General features: G+C 42.7%; 1 protein-coding gene across 1 annotated transcript in view; it reads right to left on the bottom strand.

Moving 5' to 3' along the window:
- The window catches only part of LOC115006699 (myosin IXB), a 67,598-nt gene that overhangs the window by 33,890 nt on the left and 16,035 nt on the right, over window positions 1–17,673 (bottom strand). Inside the window, 4 exon segments of the mRNA XM_029429103.1 lie at window positions 423–517; window positions 12,154–12,660; window positions 12,978–13,197; window positions 13,575–13,795. Coding sequence (XP_029284963.1) covers window positions 423–517; window positions 12,154–12,660; window positions 12,978–13,197; window positions 13,575–13,732 — 980 coding nt within the window. The 5' untranslated portion in view covers window positions 13,733–13,795.

Below are 17,673 nucleotides of genomic sequence, written 5' to 3'. Positions count from 1 at the left end.
TATCATAACACATTGTTTTTTTCAAGACATTGTTTTTTGGAGCAGCTGTTCCCCTCTCCTGATGAGGAAGTGACACAGCCGACCAGACTTTGACACAGCTCCTAACCAGAGACTGACTGCTATGAAAAAGGAAGAACATGCTGGTGGTTGAAAGTTTCAGGCTACACACACATATTGCACAGGGGAGAGGATACACATGACCTGCCATAAAAAGAGCAAAGAGGAAGATATCGGGCTATAATGCAGAGAGGTGGAGGACGAGCTGCAGGAAGAGGATGCCGAGTCGTTTACATGTCCCTGTATGGTGTTGTACTGCAGACCGGGGCAGCGTGGCTTGACTTGGTGTGGACGCACGCACGCACGCACACGCACACACACACACACACACACACACACACACACACACACACTTCATTACTCACCCTCTGACCACTCCACTCTCCAGGTAGTTCACCTGGATGAATTTACCAAAGCGGCTGGAGTTGTTGTTGTGGGCGGTCTTGGCGTTCCCGAAGGCCTGACAGAAACAGAAACACGGGGTGAGTGTCGGCGGAGGAACTCAAAAACGTGCAGTGCATTTTACCAAACCAACCAATAACTTCTACTCAAGATTAATGCAACATCATAATGGACGTGTTTCTTCTCCATTTATCAAATTGATCCAGAGTGACTGTGATTGATGTTCCTCTGCATGTCATTCACCAGCAACAAACAACAAGCGTCCAACAAGCCTTAAATGATCAGACAGACTTGTCTTGCAGATTAGTACTGCAAAATATTTTCCTTTCGTATAAAGCAGCAATTGGCTGCAAATCAATCTAGTGCCAACTCATGTATCAGCACCCGCATTGAAGTCAACAACAACAACAAAGAAACTATATAGTCTAGGCCCTAGGGGTTAAATCTTGTTTTTAAAAAGCAGCTGAGATGGCAGAAGGTGGTGGAACCATGTGTGTGTGTGTGTGTGTGTGTGTGTGTGTGTGTGTGTTGGGGGTCTAGGAGGGGGCGAGCATCTGCAACTCGTTGTCACCTCTTGCCCTCGTCTCATTCTCATCCCATCCATCTCTGTCTTTTCTTTCCTCCTTCAAGACCTTTTCCCTTATTATCTTGTTCACCGTGTGTGTGTGTGTGTGTGTGTGTGTGTGTGTGTGTGTGTGTGTGTGTGTGTGTGTGTGTGTGTGTGTCAGAGAGTAAAAGAGAGAGAGAGAGCATAGGTCAGTGATGATAAATGAGGTTGGGACGCTGTGTCAGAGACAGAAACAGAGAGGAGCAGGTTTCTCTCCAGACGCTGCTCAGGGGCACACAGCGCCCGGTGGCCAGGCCTCGCTGAGGGGCCCCGTTCACTGCATTGATACGGTCAGTAACAGAATAGCATTCTTTTTTTCCTTCATGATGCACATGCTCACATGGTTACAGATAGACATACACACACCCACACCAAAAGGCCACCACAGGGGAAGTTGACTCAGTGCATGTTAAATAGGAGCCACATTGCATCTTCCAAAGCAGTTGCAGGGGGAATTTAATACAGTGGTGTGGAGGCTGATTGGACTTAGGGGGCACAAACACAAACACACACACCTACAGGGTCTGATTGAGACTGCTTGGGATGCACTGTTGACCTATTATCAGTTGAAGTAGCTCTGCAGGATTTGCATTAGCTCATTTCAACTGTTCTTCCATTTTTATCCATTTAGCACCAACTTTCTTTCAGTGCACTGACATGAAGGGGGAGCATGAGGCAAGAGTTGTGATCAAAGAGATGAGTTGTGTCTTCATGACCAGAATCATCTTCAGCCAAACCTGGACTTGCTCAGACAAGACTCACCCACCCACTCATAGGGCTCTCACTCTCACACTCTCACACTCTCACACACACTTTTTGTATTCAAACTCACAACACCATTATTATTCTAAGTGCTTGTACGGCTTTGTACGTTAAATATGCCAATAAATAACGTGTACAATTGTGCATTTATGTATTGAGTGTGTTTACAGAGTACAATGACATCACTTTTGTTCCAGGTTTAAGGTCAGTAAGTGTGTTTTGGCACAAACACTCTAAAGTGTCTCACTGCTGTGCCCACTCTGCCCAGTGCCGTTCTGATCACCCCCCACTCCACAAACCTTGCAGCCAGGAGCACAACACCCTGGGAAACCTCTGCAAAGTCCAGGCCGCTGCATCATGGAGGGAATGCTCAACATGAAACGGTATCATTCGTATTCGAACTTGCCCATAAGCAGACGATGTGATTGGCTGGAATGCTCAGCAGGTATGAGGAAGCGGACTGACGGCTTTCCAAACCGTGTCTATGGAAAGAACTAATCTGCATTCTTACGAAATAGGGTTTGCACTCAAGGAGTTTATGGAAGGAAAAAAGATGGAAGGGAGGGTGAGAGAGACAGAGTGAAAGCAGAAGGGCTCAGCAATCTGCATATCATATCTGCATGTTGCGGGTTAACATATCCAGTGATCGTTTCAAGATGTACAGTGCTGTCTTAACTGATTCCTCTCTGTGGTGAGCCGGCTTCTCTGGCAGCCCGCTCTCCTGTACATTTCCACTTCAGCAGAACAAGACCTATTCGAATGAATTCTCACATCCCTATTCAGCCCCCTCACACGCATGCACACACACACACACACACACACACACACACACACACACACACACACACCCTTACAAACCAAAGTAAAGGAGTGTCTCTAAAGCTGTGCAGTTTACGAGTTGTTTGTCTCAACAAGTGAGTGAGGCAGAGACGAGAAAGTATAAATGATGCACTTTAAAAAGGCATTGGATGTTTGGTCTAGTATAAACTTGCAAACAAAAAAATTCTGTGCTGGTGAAAGGGTGTGATGTTGTGTACGAATTTAGATGTTCACAGAAACAGCAATTAGGTTTGCTGTCGATTCCTCAGAAAACACTTTGAATGCTCTGAGAGTCGTCATACTTCCCCACAAGCTGTGTGCAGTAGCTGCTATAAAGTCTTTTACGCACCGGGGGCGTAGCGAACAGACGACACGAACATGCCAAATACTCGCCTGCGATATTTCGCATCAAAACTATTCATACTGGCAGCTATGTAAATGTAACACTTGTGCACTAAAAGCTTTGAATACATTGCGACTTTCAATATGCAAACAAAACTAAGAGAAAACTATTTTGTAATCAGTGAAAACTTTCCGCTGGAGCTTCGGTTCTAGACCTCATTGCTATGACACCGAGGCACTGCTGCATCCTTCAAAGTGTAGCTGCTCAAAAGAGCTTCAGTTTAACGTTTCCACAGGCGCTGCCAAGGACCTGACATGGACACCTCACTACAGCATGGTTACACTCACAAAAGGAGTCTAAATAGTCCAACCGTCACAAAGAGAGTTCCCACATTCACAGAGGGCAACGGCAGGCGCTCGTGCAAACATTCATCAAACCTCTAGGTGGACATGCTCGATCCCTGCAGACACCTTACACACATCGTGTTCTTAAATATACGCTTCAATTACAGGTTAAACTGGAGAACGCAGCAGCAAGGTAAAGAACTATATAATCACTGGGAGCTGCCATATTGATGCAAAACACTAATGGTGCTTAGTGACAAAATAATCACTGTTTATTGTTGTCCTGGATGAAAAAATGCTTTTGTGAAATCACATGATGTTGGCAGTGATTGAATGCAACCACGTCTCTACACAGTTCCTCCTCTATTCTTGGCCTTTGTACAAGCCACCAATATATCCCACCAACTGCACTTAAAGCCCTCGAGCTTAACTCGACTGAATTGTTAACAAAGAATTGATTCTTTGATGTACAATAACCGTGTCGACAGCGCTCAGAGGGGCTGAGCTTAGATTCAATAACGGTGAATGTTCTAATGAGCGAGTTTATACTGAACTACTTTGTGACTTCACTGCATGAAGGTCAGAGATGTATTTATATACTCGTTAGATTCTGCGTCGAGCAGCATGACATGGCATAGTCTCCGTTTCAGGGGAAATGACTGTTTCACTAAAATTGTGTCGATGTGCTGGAAGACGTTTTCACTCTGCAAATGATTTACGTATAACGATTTTAGCTAATTGACAGAATCAATCAATCAAACAACAAAGGATTCCTAAAGTGATATGAACGCAAAAATGCCAAATATTTGTTTGTTCTAGTGTCACAAATGTGGGAACCATGTTTTGGACGGTTGGTTGGATGAAACAAGCACGATGATGCTACTTTGGGCTCTGAGAAATCATAATGTTTTTACACATGTTATAAACATATTCATTGATAATGACAATAGTTAGCTGCAGCCCTAAAGGATTTACAGATGTACATATACAAGACTGTATAAATGATGACAGACATGAATATGAAGAACAATAAGCAGCTATTGTTTTCTTCCGGAGCTAAATAAATATAATTATAATGTTTATATATACAGGTACATCTCAATAAATTAGAATATCGTGGAAAAGTCAGTTTAAGTGAAACTCATATATTATATGGATTCATTACACACAAAGTGAAATATTTCAAGCCTTTGTTTGTTTTAATCTGGATGATTACGGTTTACAGCTAATGAAAACCCAAAAATCAGTATCTCAGAACCTTAGAATATTGTGAGAAAGTTCAATATTGTTGACTCACGGTGTCACATGCTAATCAATGAACTCAAAACACCTGCAAAGGTTTCCTGAGCCGTTAAATGGTCTCAATCTGGTTCAGCAGGCTTCACTATCATGGGGAAGACTGCTGACTTGACAGTTGTCCAGAAGACAGTCATTGACACTCTCCACAAGGAGGGAAAGCCTCAAAAGGTCATTGGTAAAGAAGCTGGCTGTTCCCAGAGTGCTGTAGCCAAACATATCCATAGAAAGTTGAATAGTAGGAAAAGGTGCACAAGCAACAGGGATAACCGCAGCCTTGAGAGGATCGTCAAGAAGAGGCCATTCAAATATTTAGGGGAGCTTCACAAGGACTGAGGGTGGAGTCAGTGAAGAGCCACCACGCACAGACGTATCCAGGACATGGGCTACAACTGTCGCATTCCTCATGTCAAGCCACTCCTGAACCAGAGACAACGTCAGAAGCGTCTTACCTGGGCTAAGGAGAAGAAGAACCGGTCTATTGCTCAGTGGTCCAAAGTCCTCTTTTCATATTAAAGTAGATTTTGCATTTCATTTGGAAATCAAGGTCCCAGAGTCTGGAGGAAGAGTGGAGAGTGGAGAGAATCCAAGATGCTTGATGTCCAGTGTGTGAAGTTTCCACAGTCAGTGATGATTTGGGGAGCCATGTCGTCGGCTGGTGTTGGTCCACTGTGTTATCTCAAGTCCACAGTGAACGCAGCCGTCTACCACAAAGTTTTAGAGCACTTCATGCTTCCTTCTTCTGAGAAGCTTTTTGGAGATGCTGATTTAATTTTCCAGCAGGACTTGGCACCTGCCCACTGCCAAAAGTACTAATGCCTGGTTTAATGACCATGGAATCAATGTGCTTGATTGACCTGCAAACTCGCCTGACCTGAACCCTATAGAGAATCTCTGGGGCCGCTATCAAAGCAACCTGAGCTTCCATAACCCCTCAGTAGTGCCACAGTGCCGCAAAAGGAGACCCAACCAAGTACTGAGTGCAGAGACATGAACATACTTTTCAGAAGGCCGACATTTCTGTATTAAAAATCCTTTTTTTATTGGTCTTATGTAATATTCTAATGTTCTGAGATACTCATTTTTGGGTTTTCATTAGCTGTAAGCCGTAATCATCAAGATTTAAACAAATGAAATATTTCAGCATATTATATTATATATATATATATATTATATAATATATAATATTACAGCAACACAGCAGTGAATCAACTTTAGTGGGAAACAAACTAACTTGTGTAACAGCATAGTGGAAATAAAGTGGTGGTTGGGAGAAAACAACAGTAATTACTTCAGGATGTGATGGTTGATTGTAATGAATGATCGTTATTATTAGAAAAAGGCTGGAAAACAGATGAGACACTTTCTTGCACTAACTTTAAGGTAAATGCTTTGCTTTACTTCACTGTACAGAATAATGTAAACACGTCATGGAGAAGTTTTAACTCTGGAGTATATTACGTAAGCAACATGAGACAAACAACAAAGCTCCACCGAGGAAATATATCTGTGTCCAAATTACCGTTTCATATTGAACGGCATAAATGTCTATATTTTAGGGACAAAGTCTAAAAAATACGGATACATACCTAGAAGCAAATACTAACTGAATGGGCAAACAGTAAGAGTGTCATTGCGCACAGGACATATCACAACTTACATTGAGCGTGCCTGATGTCGCAGCTGACGCCAACACTTAGTAAAGGCTGCAATATGCAATAGCAACATGAACTATGCAACTGTACTATAATGTAGACGGTCAAACTAGAACTTTTCTGCAGCAGTAACATTTGACCCTTATCTTTTAAATCATTTGGACAAAATGAGAAACTGAATCTCTCGTTGTCTTTGTTTGTACAGTGTGCGTGCTTTTTGATGGTTATCTTTGATAGAATAGGTCTAAATCAACATTTGTATTTGACATACGAGTAAAATACTGGCATCTGCAATTACATTTTGTGATTCCAGCTTTTTAATTGTGACTTTATTTGGTGTCTTTACTCCTTTACGACAGTAAACTAAATAAATACCTTCGAGTTGAGGACGAAACAAGACATTTAAGTGATGTCATCTTGGAAACATTGATGGTTAGTTGCAGTCCTACTCTGTAAATCGGTTGAATAGACTTCTAAGACGGGAAATACAAACGTTCTTTGCTTGTTATCCAGTTTACATCTTCAAAAGGTATTTTCGTGATCTCACAGGTGTGTGGTCTACCCACTGTATGCCTGCATATGAGAGGGTCAAGTAATGAAGATGTCAGAGGTTGGAATAGTTAGAATAAAGTTTTCGAGCACCAGTTTTGCTCCTCTTGTGGTCTGGTGTTTTACCAGATTGGAGCAATTTCAAGCAGCTCCACCCATGTCTAGATGAGTACCACATCAAACCTTAGCTTGTGGTGTGGTCAGGGTACCATGAATAGACCCTGAAGAGGCCTGCCGCATGCTGCTGCATGTAAGCTGCATTTGGCCTGTAAGGAACAGCATATTCCACTCTTCAGTATCATTCTGAGTGGTATGATTACAGTAAAGCCTTTGTATACTGTATGTGTGTATGCAATGAATGACACGTGTGCATGACGCAGCGACTTCGACTCAGTAATGCCAGCTTCTCCCAGACTCGTACACAAAGCCACCCAGCCTGACCAAATATAGCTGAGGAATAAAGAGGTGCAACCCATAACTAAGAGATAAACAATGGCTCAGCAGACAGAATGGCCAGCTACTCCTCTGCACTTCCTGAACAACAATACAGTACTTTGGTATATCCCCGCCCCTCAAAGCCCTGACCGCGGCAGAGAGAACTACTGTTGCTACTTCCTGTGTCGTAGCTGCTTCCTGTTAAAAAAGGGTTCCGGGTGATAGGAGCTTCCTGTCTGAAGTTGTGAGACAGAGTGGCTTAGAGGAGGCTTTAGATAAAATGTTACGTAGCTGATCTGGAACTATAGATGTTTGTTTGTGTGTGAGCAAGAAACCTTGATGTTGTCAGAAACCTTAGACGTTGGCATCGTTGCACGTCTATTTGTTATCTTTGGAGGACCCTGAAAGTTTGAATCAATCCTTTGTCTCAATCAAACTCTTTGACTGATACACTACTTTCTGGTGATGAAATAAATGCTATTCAGAATGCTGCAAAGACTAAAGTGGCTTACTTAACATATTAAGGCCTTAATAAGTACCTCTTAACCTCAATTACAGTTGTCAACTTGGCAAATTATATTTTTATGGCGCATGGATGGAGCTCCATGTGGATTATTATATCTAGCATTTTTCAGTGCTATGTAAAAAAAAATGTTTGTTTTTTTATTTTATCAAATAAAATCAAGGAAATACTCTTCTATGTCTTCCTAAAAAATATAATGGGACAAGAAAAACTCTGTGTGCTTCCCTGTGATTACAACATAACTCCAACACATTGCCTGCAATGTGTCCGCCAACTCTCTGCAACGTAGGTGGGCCCTGTTGTTGACATGAAGAATAAATAGACTTTAAAGCCTGGCAAAAGAAAACAGAGACACCAAAAGAACCACGTCACAGAAGATCAACCAGTTGGACCAGTTTATAGGTGACATACTCATTCAGAGCTGGTGAGCAGGAACCTTATTAACTGCAGAAAGTATGAGGGACTACTCTCTCCTTTACCTGCATACTTTTCAAGACAAAAGGAGGGAAGTTCATAGAATAGAAACAATCGGTACAATGAACTAAAGTAGGACAGTGGCTTTAGCACATGGTTTCAGGTTGGGGCCATTCAATCTGCCAGCAGCACAGCCAGTCCAGCTCTAAAAACTATGATCTCATCTCCTCAAAATGCGTGACCCAGGCCTGAAGACATCCCCTATAGCTCTCACACACACACATTTTTCACCACTCTAACCTGATCTGCGTCTAGGACAAAAAACAACAAAGTAAAAAGTAAAAATTCCTCAGCATTGGTATGCATATCTATAAATAGCATTCTACGCTCCATATATAAGACCTTGACTGGAAGTTGTCAGGAAGGAACCACACGAGGTGGACTATTTGTGTGCAGAGAAACTGCAGGGAACATCATTTCAGAGGAGCTATTGCTTCCTCTATAAAGTGAATTTTAAAGTCAGCCATCTCATGAGCGTGCTGCTAAAGCTGGCAGATGTCAGAATCCGTTCACATAAACTGGCTTTCTTAGCACGTCATAGTGTGGAGAAACGTTTACTGCAACTGCTGCTTTAACTATTCTGGCGGGGGGATGCAAACGTTGAAGCAAAAACACAGCCATGGGGGAAATGTACAGCTCGTCACAGATGGAATACAACCTCCACTTCCTCCATCGTCCAGGCCAGAAAGGACCGAACCCGTCTCCCTGTCTGCCGCTGCAACCACAGAACTGGACCGGGCTAACTCACACTGCATTCTGGGAGTGATCAGCAGAGTGGCAGTGTGTCTGCCAAAGGGACCAGAACTCTGCTGATGGAGGGGAAAATCTCTCCATTCCCCTTTCTCAATCAGCCGCCCGGAACAGAAGACTGACAGACTGACACACATCAAGAGACCAAAGCTGCATTTATTGAAATGCATCTGAAAGCAGCAGCAGATCTATGAGTGACTGAGTCAGAGGGTCTGGAGACGGCAGTGACAGATGAATGATGGATACCTCGTGCCTGCCCATCCTATATTCTTGGCATTACGGCTCAAGCCAATATGTTGTGGCCAGTTCTCTGTTTACGTGTGTTCTGCTCCATAGTGTTGCGTGTTCCAATGAACTTACTTTCCCAGGTCAGGGAGTTTCACTTTTCAGCACCATTCGGGACTTTGAATAATAAACCGCATTCCACATGCAGATTTTCTGGCTCAAGGTCTATTTTTAGCCAAATTACTGCGAAATAAAACCTAAAAAAAAAGAGATTTACTTCCAGATCAGGACTGCAAGTAATTAGTTCCCCACCAAGGAGGACTATTAAAGTGAAACTTAGTGCTGGGATTTCTGCTTTTTGTTCACATGGTATTCAGGTGATAAGAGGCTTCCCTCTTATTTACTCTGCAGCCTCAGGCAGAACATTTGATATCGTTTCATCTTTATAGTCCTTCCATATATCTGAAATCACTAACATACATTCAGATTACATCACTGTCAGGAAGCACTTATACATAATATGACCTGGGGTCACAAAGTTTCATGCTACGCAGTACACCAAACACCATCACATGCACACAGCATTATAGTTAAAACAGCAGAGCCAGAAGTGCAGTGTAATAATCCACAGTGTTGAAAATACACATCCTAAGTAGAGTTAAACTTCCAGTGACGTGAGGTGAGACGACACTCACTCTTGCTTTAAGACGGCATGAGAGTGGGAGTGATGTGGATGCTGAAAATGACTTCACAAAAATACTCCTGCATGAGGTCTGACGGAGGTAAATTCTTCCACATGTGAACGTGGAGGAGACCCCGTTTCTCATTACAGGGATGAAAAATAAACAAAATGAAGTGAACGCTGTTCTTTGCCACATAGCTCAGGGTCTAAACTAATAACTTAGCGCTCATGATGCAGCCATTCTTTTTGTTAAACAATGTAAAAGCTAACAGATGTCTGCATGTGTTTGTATGTGCCTCTTTTGTCACCAAACACAGAGAGCTGTAGTTTGCAATGAGCCCTGGATATTTAACTGTCTGCAGGATAAAGATACCCTCAGCCTTACAGACTGAAGCCTTCCTTCAATGGTGACGCCTCACACAGTATCTGTTTTTAATATTCCAGTCATTACCTCACATTTGACTGGAAAAACAAATGCTGATATTTTAATTTGGTTCACTATCAATATGAAAATATGCAAATTGAATGCAAATGCCTGCGAGAGGAAAGATGTGCATTCTGGTGGTGCGCTTCATCTGATAAGAACTGCCAGTGTGGATGTATAAATCAGTGGGGCCGTCGCTCACTCGAGACAACAAAGCAGGAGAGATTCACAGTCTGAGTCCATATGACTCACACACTGTTGGTCAGTCTGTCTGTCCGGAGCCTCAACACTGTGCACCAGCCGGCCTTCTACATATATCCAACACTGCAGCTTTAAATAGTACCACGTAGAACTCATTTATTGAGTCTTCATGTTTATTGATAGATATTCTCCCACTCGCTGTGCAAACCGGTTATTAACATAATGAGCTTTGTGTATCGGTTTGGTTCATTCTGTACTGTCAGCGGTTGCAGAGAGCAAGTCAGTACAAGCATTTCATTTCTCAGAGAGCAGAAATCAGGAAGAGGAGCAGTCACCTGACCGAAACGGCAACAAAGAAATCCCAGCTTTTGCTCAACGACGGCATCGAACATGTTGTTCATATTCGAATAATCACAAATAGAACCTATGATGTTAACTATCAGTTACCCAAAGAGAGCATGATTGTATTAAACATAATCAGAAATGTCTATTTAAAAGTAGGTAGAGACAGAAACAGCCCCGTCTCGTCTAGAGTCACACAGCCTTTGCACAGGCAGGGGGCCACATGATGTGTAAATAAAGCAACTTCCCATCCTCTTTTTCGTTTCTTCTTTCTGGGTAGACCATAGTCTTTATGTTAAAGTCTTTTGCACTGCACACAGACTACCATATGTCCCAATAGGTCAGCCTACGCACGGAAGTGCAATGTAGTCACAGCCTGAAAATACATTTGCTCGGTGCTGCATGGGATCCGATACTTTCATGGGACGTTTTATCATTCATAACCACTAAAGTGGAGATAATTATTGTCCCAGAAAATAATCTCAAACTATAACTCAGTGTATTTTGCATTTAATAGCAACCCTGAATTATCAGTCACTTTTGAGGACGCGGTGTCATTGTTGGATATGAGCAGTGCATTCCACACCTGACACCTGACAGTGCAGAAAAGAAACGTGTAGATTTCTACAACAGATCATTTGTGATACGAGATGATTTCCATGTGACAGACGAGACAGACTCAACTCTTTTACTAACTACAGTATCTTTTATTCTTTCTTTTGTTGTGCCCTTATACAAGACAGACTCTGGCTTTTATACTACACACTTCATCTCCTCACAAGCATTAACCCAGTGTGGGTCACTAGAGTCTCTTTCACACGACTGCAACCCTGAAATGATCTACACCTGGAGGAGCTGTATGTGAGAGGGCAAATGTCCGAATCAGTCGGACCGGATATCAATCGGACTTTACTCTGCCAGCTCCCTAGAACAAAGTCTGTGTAATGTCCGATTGAGCTCATGTGTGAATACAGCCGCTTATTGCCTGGAGAATTCACGGCGAGCGAGTAGGCGTTTTGATGACCTTTATTGCGGCTGGCGTGAAACAACAATAAAAATAAGAGACAACCCGATTCTTGAACTGACAAAATGATCAGACAAATTGCGAGCCGGCGAGGTGACCGCAGTGTAATCCGTGTCATGACATGCCACCTGGTCCTCTATCCAGTAGCTGCCCCTCGCCTGAAGCAAACACAGAATTCTCCAAACTTCATATGAAAACAGCTCAAGCTTTTATCTAAAAGCGTCTTTCACACATCTTACCTCCAGGACCGGCCCAGCTCCCAGAATGGTCCTCTCCACTCCACTGGCATAGCCCTTCTGGCTGAGCGCAGTCAGACAGTGGATCAGGAAGTTGGTACTCTGGGTCTTGCCGGAGCCACTTTCCCCAGAAATGACGATGCACTGGTTGACCCTCTTCCTGAGCATAGCGTAGTAGGCTACATCTGCGATAGCAAATATATGAGGCTCCAGTTTGCCCAGCTGGTGGTTCTCGTACATCTTGACGTACTTAGGGTTGTAGATGGGCAGGAACTTGAAGGGGTTGATGGCGATGAGGATGCTGCCTGCATAGGTGTAGATCTTTTTCTTGTAAAAGCGCGTGCGCAGGTCGTTTAATATGCTGTCCTCATTGAGGACGGGGAGGTTGCAGAGGTCTGCAAAGTCGTCTTGTGGAGGAGGAAGGAAGCCCCTGGCGGCTAGCTGCGCCTCCTGCTCTTTAGTCACAGGCGGGAGATGGACATAATGGATAGTGCCATCATGGTTCCTCTCCTGGATCAGGGAAAGGAAAAGAAAATCACTTTAATTATCTTTCTGAGAAAGTTTAAAACATACTTGGTCAACCCAGTCAAAATAGTTAACGGCAGTCCCAAATGGGATTCAACTCACAGGGGGGGATGATATTGGGAAACATTTAGCATGAGGTTAATTTAACCGTGAAACTTCTTATCAAGCTTGACCACTTGTGCAACAAAGAGGAAGAGAAAGCCGAAAGAAACAGAATGCAATGGTCAGACAGTAGGAGCATCTTTCTCAGCGCTCCATATCCACTGAGTCGGACTGCAAAGTGAACTGTGTGCCAGCTCTACCTGTAGTAAGAAGTAAAAGCCAAGGCTCTGAGGGTGTTGCTCCTGGGCTTTCCGAGGCCACAGCAGGAACCTCTGTGCTGGCAGGTCTCCGGCCTCCAGAACCCACTCCTCCCCGCCACATTCCTTCACCTCTGCCAGCACATACATGCGGCCAGGGTCCAGCCGGAGTGCCGTGGCAGCGTCTGAGATCACAGAGGCTGCTGTTGCATCCTTCTGCACTCTGATGAGCAGAACAAAGTAATCACTTAGTTTGATCAATGCTTTACTTTAACTACTTCAACAGCATCATAGCTAGAGCTGCAACATAACATAACGGAATTTTTCATGCAAAATTGTCTTAAAATGCTGTTTTTATCCTCTCAAAGACAAACATTTTATTTTTACATCAGTGAATATCTTTTGGTTTTAGACTGAAAAACAAGACATTTAAAGACATTACTTTGGACATTTCTCACTATTAATATAGATCACGATTAATCTAGAAATAAATGGCAGATTACCCGATAGTAGAAATGATTATTCTTTGCAGTCCTAATCATAGCTAAACATAAACTGTTGATGCTACATTTTCAAGCTGCAACACTGTGGCACACTCACCTGAGGTTGCAGCAGGTGGTGGACTGGGCAGCCAGCCGGGGGTAGATCTGGAGCAGGTATGAGCGGTCATCGTGATCGTTGGGGCTAGCTGGCCCGCCTCCCCCCCCTCCTCCACCTGCGTTCGTTGCCATGGTGGCAGCGCCATCTCTGACACTCATCCTGGGCCAGGGGGAGTGGCCTCAGCATGCCGCACCCACTGCTTCCCTCTCACCACGCAGCGCCTGAAAATGACAGATTGATCAATTATTTTTCACTTTTATACACACTGACAATAGTAGCTGATCATTTCCCATCAGGAGCGATCTACATACACCAGTGTTGATAATAAACATGATATTTTAACATTTATATCATGTTAATAACACACATATGATTATATCGTATAAATAATTCAGCGCCTCTTAAATCTCACTATGAGTGTAATTGTTCTTTTTGAACGGTTATGGTTACAGACTCTTTCAGTTTAATTCATTTTTCCAAAAAAGACACAATTGCAAAATAAACAAAGATGAATTAGATTTAAAGCATTATTTATTTCAAATGTCTTACAGATTTTTGCAATAATATTGTTGTTGTGGATTCTTTTGGCCATAATAATAGTGCATAGATATTGTGTCTATAACCCTATTTCCCATATTGACACTGGACCACGATAAAAGGAGGCTTTCCGAAGCAACAGCAGAAACGTCTGTATTTGCAACACTCGGGATGAAAGCGGGAGGACAGACTGTCACGCCAACAAATAACTATTCTATTCCAATAAACAGTCAGCTGGTGTCATTTCTCGAGAAACACGGTTTCCAATATAAAGCATTGCAGCTGTCTGAAAGCCTAAACAACGCCTCATTGCAGCTCTCAGCAAATATTTTAAAATGCAAACAAAACAGCTGATTATTTATACAAAGCCTCAAACCACATGGGAAGCTCATCCTTGGTATTTGAACCACTGGATTTTATGTTCTGGACAGAATGTATCTCTGCTACAGAGGTGTGTCTTAGATTAGCCTGGATTGAAGAGGCCCTACAAGAAATATAACTATTGAATAGGACACAGGCCTTTATATTAGCAACAGATCATTTGTGAGGCCTGTGTCCTTTCCAGTTCTTTACTTGCCTAAACATCTTTCTTTGTAATCAGTGGTTTATCATAAAAAGATGTTAAAACTCTGTAGTCTACAGTTGTATGTTAAATATCAGAAGAGAAATATAGGTGAGAAATCACAAACTGTAACGTGAGAAACGCTGCAGATCCTGTTCTCATGTTGTGAAACAGATAAGTGAAAAGTGATGACTGCTTCGCTAAAAATGTTAAAAACCTAAAAATCAACAAAAAATGTCAAGAGAGAGTAGGTCAAACTAAAAAAAACAGAATAAAGAGGGAAATATTCTTCTTGCTCTAGAAAGCACATGAGCCAACATGTCTGGGTCAGACAGGTTCATCAGTGAGGACTCAAAGTGAAGAACACTGCAGTGCATTGTTATCTCAACACATGTAAATAACTTTACCACTAACCCTTTACTGTAAGTTGCAGCTGCAGATGCTGCACAGACATTCAAGCCTTCCGCTTGATGATAGCAACCAAGACACACAAACAGAGAACACTCACACCACAAATGGTGTAATGAGTGCGCCTTGTCACTCTCAGGGACAACAAGACATCTACAGTGAAGTATGGCGTCAGAACTCGGGGACAGGGCAACGTGTTTAGCAACTTTTCACCACAACAAGTCATCTCTCAATCCACGGATAACTCCATTTTCTCTGCCTGGCTATGTTCCAACACAAAAGGACTTACAACATCACAGAGCGCTGAGCAGACCATCAACGGAGAACAAAGTAGAGGTTTGTTCATTCCTTACTACGGATATCACTGATTTCCTGACCGAGGTGAAGCTGCCTTGAAGATGTACCAGGCTCTCTTATGAAATAAGGGGACACACTTCTTACTGAGGAATCCCATGACTGGGTCCTTGCCATTACTTACATTATTAAAGCACTAATTCTTTGGGAACCCTTTCATGTAACTGTTGAAAGTAAGAGTCGGCAACAGAGGGCCATGACGGAGGTTTTAATTCTAATGTTTACTGTGTATTAATCAGTAAAATCCTTCTGATGTAGTTTTCAGTTGGAATAAGAACTGCATACTTTCTGCCCTCCTCAACATATTTCCACTATCAGGTATGAGCAGTCATTAGCATTACCAAGGTTTTATCACACAAAGAATTGATTCAACCGCAGCGTTTACGTGCCGTTCTGTAGAAGTTGAGCAAGAGTTCACAGCTTGCTGAACTTCGACTGACGTCACACGTTTGTGCTAAAATGGCCTCATGTTCTTGTTTCAGAGAAAACTAAACTTTAGGGCTGCAACTAGCCTGACAAATTGATCTGTGGATTATTTTCTTGATCAGTTGTTTTGTCAGTAAATGGTGAAAAATGTCAGTGTTTTTTTAAAAATTACTCAAATCGATTATCAAAAAAGTTGCAGATTAATTTATTAGCTGACAACTAGTCGATTAATCTTTTCAGCTGGACTAAACTCGACATACTAATCTGTAACTCTTCCATGAACACATGGCTGTTTGCAGGCAGCAGTTTTCGGCACCACAATCTTCTTTACAGTAGTTAGCGTGAGTACAAAACCATGTAGGTCCAACACTACTCTGTAATTAGCACTCAAATCGTCGTACAATCATACTTCTTCGTACAACTGCAAGTTAACTTTGCTCCGCACCCAAATTACGGACAGTGTGGTTACGTTACCAGACGGACATGATGACAGCGTTACATTATAGCTGATGATCAGAAAGCTTGGCCAACATTACAGATTCATCTAAAAGGCAAATCTTTGAAGTAGTGTGGAGATATTTCAGGACCGAGTCAGCTGGACCACAGCCAAAATCCAGGTTAAGACTGTTTGTAACCAAAATGAATGCAGAATAGTAAAATATAGTAGAGTGTAAATCACAGAGACAGCCGCTGGGTAAAGTTTGGTCTAATGATGGATCGTGTAGCCTCGGTAATGTATTCTGTGTACACTGTAAGTCCCCCTTGGGAAACAGGAACCTGGTTTAAATCACTGTATGGCTGGCAGACTGCCCTGCTTCTGTAACCTGATCCCGGGTCGAGTCCTGAAAGCACCGAGCCCTACAGTTTATCACTTTTATCATTCAAGCAGAGACAGTTTATTTTCTCAACCTGAAAAATAAGAAATGTTATAGTCTGAGATGTGCCCAAAGAAGCAGGCCGAGGGGAAAGAGGCTCCGACAGATGTTTGCACACGTTATGAAATCAAGTTCTCCATTCCTCCATTATACGGTTTGTTTTCACTGAATCCAAATGCTGATACAACCAATGTGTTCTGTGGAGTTATCCTGAACAACACACAGACAGTCCACTAAGCAGCCATTTTATCAATTCAGCGTTTACTTTCATAAAACAAAAACTGAAATATGAATTTGTGGTTTAACACATGCAAAAGATCGCTAATCGACCAACACAGATCTTAACAAAGCCAACTCTGGAATCATTTAGGTCACAGTAGAGAATTAGAGGGAAAATAGAGCAGCTCGAGAGTCATGAGCTTGTGCCTCTGCCAGGATAACTGACCACAGTCCCAAAGACATGCAAGCCTGTAAAATGCCACGGCATGCAAAACTGCAGAGACCACAAAAGACCGCTTCATTATCCTCGATCATGAGCACTGTCTGGTTTAAATCGGTTACTTTTACCTCCTGAGCTGCTCTCTCAACTAGAATCAAAAGGGGAAAATATAAAGTACAGTACTCAGTTGCTGTGGCAGTGCAGAGAGAAAAGAAGCTGGGGGGGGGGGGGAGGGTAGTGACGGAGGGAAAACTGAACAAAGAAAAAGAGAGGAAGGCAGAATGACAGACAGAGAGAGAAGTAAACATCTAAAAGTGAGACAGAAAAGAGAGAGGTCTCAGGGGACAATCAAAGGAGACGGAGGCTTCCAGATAATAGAGCTTCCTCTCTGAGGAGGGGATCCTCTGCTAGGATGCCCAGCATTCCTTAGATAAGACCCGGGGTTGTCTTCTCTGCGTAGGCTTAGCCTGGCACTTTAGCTGCTTACTGAGGGCTGAT

Source organism: Cottoperca gobio, chromosome 4 (genome assembly GCF_900634415.1).
Source record: "Cottoperca gobio chromosome 4, fCotGob3.1, whole genome shotgun sequence".
Lineage (NCBI taxonomy): Eukaryota > Metazoa > Chordata > Actinopteri > Perciformes > Bovichtidae > Cottoperca > Cottoperca gobio.
Note: the sequence above shows the minus strand (reverse complement) of the source record. Positions and strands in the feature narration are given on the sequence as shown.